Here is an 11433-nt window from a genome sequence, read left to right as displayed (position 1 = left end):
TAATAAAATAGTTACCTGTCTTCAAATTAACATTACTATTTTATTTTTATTTCTATTTAATAGAATATTTTATTTTAAAATAAATATAAAGTGATTTATTTATTAAAGGTGTTTTTAAAAAAAAAAGATAATGATTACACTTTAAAATATTAAAATTATTTTATATTTTTAATATTAAATTTTTAAAAAATACCTTAAATTTTTTGACAGAGGTGGCATATGGAAAAAAAATAGAAAAAGAAATCAAGTGTACGTCAAAGCAAAATGGAAAGAGAGCTTTTAAAAGTTTAAGGGATAATCGTCAAGGAGTGAGATTATACATTTCCAAAGTTAAAAGAGATTTTTTCTAGGGACATACAAGATACAATTACAAACATGTAATTGCATTTCCTTAAAAAGTGTCTATAATGCTTTTCGACAAGTGCATCATTTCTCTTTCAAATTACGCACGCACACGCACTTGAATAATTGAGTTGTGTTTGAAGGTGATGGACAGGACAAAGCATCTTTTCTCCATTTTTTTCGATAACACTCAATTTTAATTCAATCAGCACCATTTAAATTTTATTTTTTATCCTTTAATCATTACCAACGATCCGTTTTAACTTCGCATTCAAAAATTTGCCATTGTTTTATTTTACGTTTCTTTTTTCAATAATAAAACGCTAAATACGAATCATTTAAATTAAATCCAAACTATTTGTTTTTAAATTAAACAAATAAAAAAACTACTAAATTAAAAGCATTAGTTTGCGCGTATTCAACAATTTAAGATTTTAGATTAAGATGTTACATCATACGTTTTCCCATTGAGTTGGATAAGAGATATACAGGTGGAAAAGACCTATCAACTCAATGTTAAGTTCTTTCTTTCTTTTCCTCTAAAAAAAAAAAAAAACCGGGGGCGAACAGAAGCTAAGATCATTGGCGATTGAAAAGGATTTAAGATATACGAGTGGGTAAGATACCAGCCATGAACGTGTGTTCCGCTATCCACGTTTATGTTTCCATCGAGAAGTCAATTTCAACACTACCTATCATTTACCATCCACTAATATTAATATTTGTATATTAAAAAAGGGAGAAATTAAGTCTCAATAAGTATCTATACTAAATGCTCAATTTCCACCACACGAATCCGTGGTTCTACTAAAACTTATCTTTCAGGTGCTTCCAGAATTAAAACACCACATCACCGATATATAGATTGGGATATTACTACCCTAAATGTACGTGGAGAATCGAAGTTGCGTAATAATTTTCTTTATATCTCAGGCAGTGATTTTCAAAGTGTCGCCAATCACGAGATCGTACGGCTAGCAATATCATCCAGGAACAAGCGGATGGTTTTTCTATCCATACGATCTCATGACTAAGCCAGCATTAAGTGACATACTATAATCAAAAGTATTTTTAGTACTATTAGAGTGTGTGTGTGTGTGTGTGTGTGTGATGTCAACCTTAATTTCATGATTAGCTCCATCATTTTGTTGCCGACGTACTCACCCACTCAGCTTCAGATCAAAATAGTTTATAATTATATGGAGTGCATTATATAGCTAGTGTGCATATTTATTTATTTACACTACACAGAGACACACATACGTGGCCATGGTTTTGTTCACTGAATGAAAAGCGTGTCATTCATCACCCAGAAAGTGGAGTGTATTTCGTGAACATATCTCATGTCCCACCCCTCCTTAGTGAAAACTACTACATACATAGAGAGGGCTTCGATCTCCATTATTATTATTATTTGGTTGCTGAAGTGGAGAGATCAGCCAGAGGAACAGTGGCTTCCAAACGGTTCGATAATAATGAGCAATGAATGAATAATGAAAGGAGCTAGCGAGTTGATTTTTGGTGACATGTTTTGACGCAATTCAACTTTGAAGAAGGAAGAAGGAAAAGGCATATAATACACACACACACACCCCAGTGGATATACATTCACGTTGCATTAACTAGTGGGTGTTTGTTGGATCAGGTGTATAATGCTGATTCCATCTTAATCCAAGTAATTCTGCCCTCGTTTTAAAATCATGTTATCTAATTTTTTTAATTAGCCTCTCGAGTTTGGGTTAGCAGAAATACTCAATACGTACTATTATTTGGTTCAATTAGATTCCTTTAAAACTAGCTAGTGGGCGATGGCATCATGAAAAAACATATCTTCAAACTCTTTCGAGAGATTTCGTATCTCGTTTCCTTATTATTCTTCTAGATCAGGCCAGCAATATTAATTTGTGTGTGTATCTCATACATGCGCCAATTATAATTCTGCCTAATCATCCACTAAATTAACTTAAACTTCCAAAAAACGAGTTTAATTAACTTCGCATGCTCACGACAGTGTTAATTGCTGTGTGGTGCATCGCCCAACTATAGCGGTTTAATTAAACAACTTAATTACTTACCCAGTCTAAAAACACGGAGAATTTATATATAAACAACTTTTCTTGATTTCTTTTTCCTTCTTGTCTACCAGTAATGATCCTGACATGTATTTTCATTATGATATTCTTAATGCGGCGAATCAAAGTTAGGGACATAGGCGTAGGGTTTGATTTTGGTGCTTATCCTTGCTCATCACTTGATGAGCATCTAAGTTTTTAATCTAGGCGGTCCAGTTTTTATTGAATCTATTTTTTATTTTTATTTTATATTTATTATAAAAAATTATAAAATTTTGATAAATTTATTTTATCATCAACTTAAACAACATATATTTAATTTAGATGGTTCAATTTAAATTAATTTTTTAAAATTTTTATAAATTAATTATTTAGATGTACTCCGAACAAATTGAATTCAAAATATATTTAAATAGTTAATTTATAAATTTTTTTAAAAAATTAATATTAAATTAGGTCATTTAATTAAATCTGTATTGTCTAAATTAAAAATAAAGTAAACTTATTAAAATTTTATATTTTACATTTTAATAAACATATAATAGAATATAAAATAAAACTGATAAATTTAATCTAGATAATTCAAATTATTTATCCAGTGATGAGCATCAATTGAACGCAACAGGTGTAAGGTTGTCTGTTACTACATATCTTATCAAACAGAGATATGTCACTATATATACTCGCTTATCCAATCAGATTCACCTATGTATACATTAGGATGCAGAAGATGATGGGACTTGGAATTTGAATAAACAGTTCAGTACACAGAATCTGATTTCGAAGATGGATTTTACGGGGATTATATATATATATATATATATATATATGAGCGCGCATCTCTGATTGCCTGAAATTCTTAATCCTATGCTTGCGTCACTTGATTGTTGTCTGGTGATGCTTATTCTCTCTCTCATGCACACAAATATGTATGCATATTGGAAAGAATCTCTCGCAGGTTCACATGAGAGAACAAATGCGGCGAACATTGACAATAGATGCTCAGCCATTAAGTCCCAGTGAAGCACTGTCAATTAATATTTCATGCCTGAATTGTGCCAGCAGTTTCAATTGTTCTTAATCACATGAAAAAATTAACATATATTCTTTAAGTGACTACATATTCCCTCTAAGTTTTAGCATTTTTTGGGGCTAGAATCATTCCAAGTCTCTAAGTCTGATTGGAAAAACCAAAAAGACGAATCTGTACCTGAGAGTAAAGAGGCACGCAGGGATCATTAATGTTGTAAGACACCATCCTTGATTCCATGTTCTTTTGTGCCAAATTTTTCCAAAAGAATATGTCACCGAGAATCATTTCCTGGGTTAGGGGTTGAATAATCCTTAATTACCTTTACGATAGCTTATGTTTTTATAATAGCGTGATAGCAGCAAGCATTCAGGCTAGATTCCCTTTAGCCGTGTTACTGTGCATCTGATAAAAAGATAGACTTAACGGTAAATCTCATTTCTCCTTATTACGTGATTGTAGAATTCAATATCCCCAACTCATCTGGTACGATGGATACGAACAAAAAATGAATTAACGAGGTGGGAGAATAACAAGTATCAGACTATCAGCAGATGCTGAAAATGAGAATTTTTCTGGAAAGATTAGACCTTTCTTGCTTTCGATTTGTATCAGAAATTTAAGTCAATTCTTAATCTTGATGCGTGGTAGGGATCAATCTTCGCGGTTTGTTCTCTAAATCAGAAAACAATTAAGCCGATAAGGCTGCCTTCTCTTCCGTTTCGCATCATCTTTTTTCTTATCCCGGGGAAGAAAGAGTGAATACTTTCTGCAATCTCTTGATTCTCATTTCAACAAGATTACAATTTGTCACCAGTTACATCACGGATACAAAGACGATTTGTCTCATACTAGTGTCTCAATTACCAAACGCACCCAAAAAAAAAAAAAGTTTCAAACTCGTTTCAATAGAAAAGTTGCAATTAAAAATACAGGGGATCAAGGTACAAAAACCCCTCGCATAGCAGTTATTATTGTTTTCTGTTCAAGCCTGTGGAACACTAATGGCTACCGCAGGAACAGATTCTTTCCTAGCTTCATGCTCTTGCATCTCAATGTCGTTTTCTTCAATGTCTTCTAGAACAGTCTGCATCCTTCCATTTTGTTTGCATCCTTTGATCATTTCTGGAACTAATATCTCTGCTTCTTTCTCTTGGTTCTCCTTGTGTTTCCCCCATAGAACCGAGTACAGACCCGCTACGATCAGTATCGATCCAATCACTCTGTAACATTCACAAACCCATAAATTAACATTAGTTCCTGTAAAACTGTTTAACAGGTTGTAGAAACTTTGTGATAACGATGTTTCAGAAGAAGATAAAAACCATTATTGTATGTGATAAGAAAAAGAGACAAAACTGTAAATGTGCATAAATGATAGAGAGTAACCTCACTCTGATAGACGACAGTTTGTGTGATAAGAAAAAGCATGAAAGCAAAGTTTCTGGTGAATTAAAAAAGCTAATTTAGAGAGATGTAGATTTACCCTCCAAGGTAAATTTTTTCAGCAAGGATGAATGATCCCATGACGGCAACGATGATCATCATCAAAGGACTGAAGGAAGTGACAAAAACAGGCCCTTTTCTCTGCATGACAATCCCTTGAACATAGTAGGCAATGCCTGATGATACTATACCCTGTTCACCAAACATCACCAATTACGTTAATTCCACTCTCTTAATCAATTCACAGAAAGTTGGCAAACAGAGAGAGAGAGAGAGAGAGAGAGAAACTCACTGCATAGGCTGCAGCAAACAGATTCATGTCCCAGCCAATGCTCCAAGCGGATGGCTTGTGTTCCATCACAAAGGTGACTGCAATTGACTGAAGTGTACCCATACAACACACTAAAGCTGTGAGCGAGAGCTGAGCAGAGTATTTCCTTAACGTCACTGCCTGTATATATAAAACATCCCAAAAGGTCTTCAATTTCAAGTGCTTCACACAAAAGCAATATATTAATGAATGAGGGTGAATTGGTTGAAGTTCTTGTCTCTGAGTTACCTGAAGGATGAAGAAAGAAGCCCAGGCAAGGGTAGCAATAATGAGCAGAATAGAACCCTTAACCCAATCTTTTTCCGCTGAATCAGAGGGGTTAACATAATTTCTAGGACGATGTATGTATTGAGTCCAGAAAAAGTTGATGACTTGACCTTTGTACAACGTCATCAACATGGCCCCGGCAATCGTTACTATGGTTCCTATTATTTTTGCTATGCATCGAACTTTTCGCAGGTCTACCTTCTCCATCCTGCTTCATCCGACGCAATTGTCAGCTCAGAACATCCAGAAAACAGAAGAAGAAACTATTATATTAATTTAACTGATTCTGTCGGGAATTAACTACCTGCAAAGAACAGCCATCACAAATGTCATTGCAGGGAGCATGTTGCTTATAGCACACGAGTATGTCGGGGAGGTGAATTTCAATCCCGCGTAGTACAAGTTTTGGTCAATCACGGGCCTGCAGGAACAGAGGAAGCCAACATTAGAAAACTTGTTTTCGGCGCGTTCAACACCCATGGCATCCGGTTCAACAGTGAGAAAATTACTAACCCGAGAAGACCCAGCACAAAAATTTGCACGAACATGAGAAACGTTATCCTGGGCCTCACTTTTCTGCAGACAACAAGCAGAATACAAATCAATTAAAAGGATAACAGTTTCAATTCTTAACAGAGAAAACAAAGAGAGTAAATACCTCTCAAGAACAAGAGCGAAAGGAGCAATAGCAGCTGTGGCGAAGGCGTGACGATAAACGACAAGCACGTAATGGCTCATCCCTCGGTTGAGGGAGACCTTAGTGATTATGTTCATCCCAGCGTAACCAAATTGAAGTGAGATCATAGCTATGTAAGGCTTACACCTCTGGAGAAAACTCCCACAGCAACACCCATTCCCTTCCATCTTTGTTTGGATGATTTCTAGACCACTGAGGAGTTACACTTGAAGTTGTTTGTGTCTCCTAAGTGTAAAACGTGAGCCTTGCCTCCTATTTATAGGCCATCCTTCCTCAGCGAGCGTGCGAAAACTTTGCTGATCTTACCTTTACACGTGACATCTTTCCCTCGTCCATGTTAATGCCTGCAACCCAATAATTTAATGAAAGATCATACCCATTTTAAATATCGGTACTCTGAATAAAAGCTTTTCAATTTTAGACTCGGTGCAACACATAACACCTATCGTCAACTTTTTTTACAAGTGCTGGTTTTATTAACTAGATCACGGCCTTTTTCGTGTGTTTGATACAAAGTCTCTGAAAAAATAAATAATGTTGTTATGACTTTACAAACAACTCTCCCTTCAGATATCCTAATTATAAAACCTGGTTTGAAATTTATTTTGGTCGTAAATGAGGGACGTTAACCTTCTTTAGCACACAAAGTTAATAGCGTCTGTTTTACTTTGGAAGAACCAGTAACACATTTTTTACGCAATACTTGGACGTCTACGTGTGAGATGAGTTTGACAGACGAACAATTAATGAAGATGTGGGAAATAAAATCAAGGTGGGTGGGTCCGGAAATAAAAGAAAGGAAGGTGAATGGTGACGACAATGAGACTACTGGGAAGTAGGGACAGCGTGAGCATGTAATATTCTCTGCATTTTCACGACGCGGCGAACTTCTTCCATACCCTCATCCACCGGAACAGTGTCCCGACTTGGACAACCTCTTCTATCTCTCTCAATTCCTTTCGCTCCTTTTTCTTTGGACCATTTTCCCTCCTTTTTCTTCTTCTTTTAATCTTCATGACGCTCAAAAAGGCTGTATTTTAGCTTGTTCATAAGCTGAAACTATCTGTATTTTGATGACCTAATTATTAATTAAACCACACCAAACTTGCATGAAGGTAAAAGTTATATACATATAAATAGCATTGTATTACATGGTCAACTTGCATTTGGCGTATTTAATTTCTATCATGATCAGTTACTTCTCGACAAGACAACCTATAAATATATAAGGTTGCCAATTTGGTCATAAACTCGATTCAAGTTGGCACGTCCCTTGTACAACGTTGGAGGATGCGTGCAGTAGACTTTGAATTATTGTGATTCCCCCCAATCACTCCATGTAATATATATCAGATTTATTTGCTGGTTCAATATTTCTGAGATGTGATATGCATTTTAATTTCATTGGAAAATGCAAAAGTTTTGGTTGGGAATTTTCCTTTTCATATGATGTATTATCATTTGTGTAATGCTCTGCTGCCGACCACCTTTCTGCATACTCTATCTTCCTCTCTTACTTTTCTTTCTTTTTTTTAATCTTGCTTTCTTTAATTTTTCTTTTCCATTTTCAATAGAAAGATGACGCATTAGTTGATGCATCTCCATCGCTCTTAACGTTAGTGTCTAGTGATTAATCAAATTTCACAGACTGAAATTAATAACGTCGAAGAAAGACGTTCTAATTAGTCACTCGTCTCCCCCACTTTTAGCTAATGCTTCAAAAGATAAATCTAACTCCTACACCACAATCAATAAAAAAGCACGAACCCTGATTTTTTTCCGCATCTCTCTCTCTCTCTCTCTCTCTCTATAATAAAATTTTGTCATTAATCATAGTCTGTCAAGATATATTATTAATATTATTTTGGCATGCGAAGATATATAGTTATTAAGTGCAAAATGAATTTAGAATATGAAAAATTGAATTGCATTGTTTAATAATCAACGAAAAATATGGGTTGATATTGACGTTGTATTTTATTTTATATTGATTGAAATTTGAGTATCATCACGTATGTATCATAATATAAAAGACAGCAATTAAAAGGAAAGGAATTAAAACATGGTATTGTACAAAAACACCAATAAACTATTAGAGAAATTAATTAAAAAGAAAGAGAGAAGCAAAAATCTAAGCAACAGAGATCAAGGCAAGGAGGGCCACATATATGTGGAACAGAATTTCAGCAAAAAACGTCGAAAGTGCACTGATTTGAGTGATCACTACCATTTGTCTGTGCAGACTGCAGAATCTCTTCACAATTAATGGGAAAAAAAGAAAGACGACGATGAAGAAAAACATATTTAAGGACACGCACTTTCTTGCTTCTGGTTTTCAGTGTTCCCTCCCCCAAAATGAGAAGCTACGTACAGGCCGGTTCCCATGGATTGTCTATATATATGATGCTAAATAATAATTAAGTACAAACTGAAGCTCCATGCATCAACCTGGTTAGTGCCTAGCTAGGAGAAAGAAAGTTAAAACTGATCAGAATATGTCGTTTGAGCCAATGTCGTAGCTATAAGGCTTTGGTTTCGCAAACAATATCTGATATACAAGCGTACGATTGCAGCGAAGAAAGCTTAATGACGATTAATATATATTTGTATCTTCGTCCCAGTGGGAATGAAGAGTGTGTGGAATTACGTACGTTTTGTGGCGTCCAAATGGCGCTTTGGTGTCCATAACTTGAGCTTTAATTTTTGCATTGACAATGATATATAAGCTATTCCCACTAAACTGTCCAGAAAGTAAACTTAGTTGAGTGTACGTTTCAAAATGCCAGTACTCGATCTTCTTTTTTCGGAATGGATGTAATTGAACAAAAGTAGTTATATTGTATTATTTAACAAACTCAGCCTAATCCATGAAAGTATTTTGATAGCAACTAGTCACATTTGACAGTGAGGAATAACTGTATCATTTTTGCTAACTAATAATAATAATAATTAGTATAAACGTCATGGTTAATTCATTCAAAAAACAGATTAATCAAGTATTAATCATTTACTGGCTATATACAAACCAACTAACTAAAAAACCGCCGATAATATATGAAATGATGTATCCAGTACATTAATGACACCGAACTATCTGATGACAAAATCATTAATGCGTACGCAGAAGCATATCATTGGATCTGTCCTTGCTAGCCACAGAAAATTCAGCCCGATCGAACATGTGTTCACCATTCATACATGATATACCTGTATCAAAAATAACGAAAATACAGGGTTTTCTATTTTTTAACTCATACAAAGCACAAAGCCATCCCATATGGGAAAAGGAAATATTAGTTTCTTAGCTTTAATCATTTCCTCCCAAGCACACAAATCTCTGAGAAACGAAAGATCGATAATCGAAGGCCACAAATTTCATGAAGAGACAAAGCTATATCCATGAGATCAACAAGGATCGTAGTACAAGGTGGTCACCCCATAGATAGCAAATACACAATTTAGCGGTTCAAAGCCTCGTCCACATTACTCAGTTAGGGCCTGCAACTGCAAATGGGGGGAACTTGATGGGTAATGTCAGCGAGGTACCAAAACAGTCCCAAAGAACAGTGATTCAGAGAAAGTGGAGAGCACAAATGGAGATCTAATCACTAATCACCAACCAATCATCAAAATGTTTGTCGCCAAATACGACAATAAATAAATAAATATATTGCTACGTCCACGTCCAACATATTTTGGTGACCAACTTGGAATGGTCTCATCATATATATCAGTTTCTTTCACCACAAGGACAACATTGGAACATTCCTCTTTTCTTTTTTTATAATCCTTTAAGCTTGTGAAATTCACGCAATACCAAATTGTTAAAAAAAGTAAAAAGAGGCGACAAGAGCAATTGGGTAGGGTATTATCCTTTTACTGGCTACAACAGAAGAGCAAGTGGTTTATGAGGCTGTAATGTTGGAATTTTCTGAGGCAGTGAGGAGCCAATATGCTCTCTATATTTAAGGGGTTATGTTTTTTCTTTCCCTCCACTTTTCCTTTGGAATATCTTGGCCAGGCCATTGAGGTTATAGGCTTTTGAGACTAGTTAGGGTTTGCTTTTATATTCCACTAGCTGAGAAAGAATAGTAATATGGGCTGATGGGGATTGGGTCGATCGAGAGGTTCCTTCACTACACTTCACAGCTATAAATCCGAATCCTTCGTGCTTCAGAGTTTGACACTTGTAATTTTTCATGGTTTGCCTTGTCGCCTTCTGATGAGAGAAAGTTGGATTAGGTTGGAAAATCTATGAGGGCCAAATGCTTGCAAGGAGAGCACTAGCGCACGAGCGTGAAACCAAGAGAAAGTCTCCACAAGGGTCTGTTTAGTTTTTGCTTTTATTTTTTATTTTAAAATTTTTGTTTGCAATATAATTTTTTAAAATGAAATTTAAAAAATCAGTTTGGTTGGGTTAATTCAAAAATAGATTTAGAATTAAAAAATTAGTTGAGAGTGATAGTCACTGACAATTAATGATGGTAGCTTATAATAATTATTGGTTAAGATGACTGTAATTTTTAATAATTAAATGTAATGTATTTTGAAGATAAAAAATAAAATGAAAACAACTTTAAAATATTTTTTTATTTTTAAAAACAAAAAATTATAACAGTTTAAGAAATAATTACATTAGATTCAAAACGTTCATCCAAACAAATTTTTTAATTTTGTTCTTTTAAAAACAAAAAAACTGTTTCTGAAAACAGAAACTAAACCAGTCCTAAATTGTCTCAATCATCTTTCCTGTACATAAGAAGTTTTATTCTTACATTCCAAGTGTTACTTGATATGTATATGATGCTTTAAGATTTCAAAACTCCTTCATAATACGTAAAAACCATTAAGTTTTAATTACTTTCTACCGCGGCCTGTGGTGATGTTTTCGTGGATTAAGGACTTCACAATCCACGTGTTTATGCGACATCTAGATTATAATTTTTTGCTATGCGTAATAACGTGAGCAAGAGAGTAACGAGAAAAAATTACAAATAATATCATAATAGTATATCAATATTATTAGATACTGTGTAAAAAATAATAATTAAAGTAGATGATGGATAACAAGTTTGCTAAGTGTCAAATGCTAACGGTTGCAATAAGATGTTATCATAATATGGTCTCAGCAGTTATGATTGCGGGCCTTCCCGGTTCCCATACGCAGCAATGGCACACGCCAGGGTCAAAGAAGTCTTCCCGCAGGGACCCGCATGCCTTTAAGAAGAAGAAGAAGAAGAAGAAGAAA

The 11433-nt window shown here is 34.7% G+C and overlaps 1 protein-coding gene across 1 annotated transcript; it reads right to left on the bottom strand.

Annotated features, from left to right (window-relative positions):
- Positions 1 to 4210: 4210 nt before the first annotated feature.
- Positions 4211 to 6422, bottom strand: LOC129286006 (WAT1-related protein At5g07050-like). Its single transcript, XM_054922043.1, has 7 exons — positions 6147 to 6422; positions 6002 to 6064; positions 5793 to 5909; positions 5450 to 5696; positions 5183 to 5341; positions 4931 to 5082; positions 4211 to 4667 (listed from the first exon to the last, which is right to left on the bottom strand). The coding sequence occupies exons 1-7, from the start codon at positions 6350 to 6352 to the stop codon at positions 4430 to 4432; spliced, it is 1182 nt and encodes a 393-aa protein (XP_054778018.1). The 5' UTR covers positions 6353 to 6422; the 3' UTR covers positions 4211 to 4429.
- Positions 6423 to 11433: the final 5011 nt, after the last annotated feature.

This window comes from Prosopis cineraria, unplaced genomic scaffold, assembly GCF_029017545.1.
Source record: "Prosopis cineraria cultivar Desert tree isolate PC_DT_omini unplaced genomic scaffold, ASM2901754v1 PC1, whole genome shotgun sequence".
Classification (NCBI taxonomy): Eukaryota; Viridiplantae; Streptophyta; class Magnoliopsida; order Fabales; family Fabaceae; genus Prosopis; species Prosopis cineraria.
The sequence above is the reverse complement of the archived record's forward strand: the minus strand, read 5'-3'. Positions and strand labels throughout refer to the sequence as shown.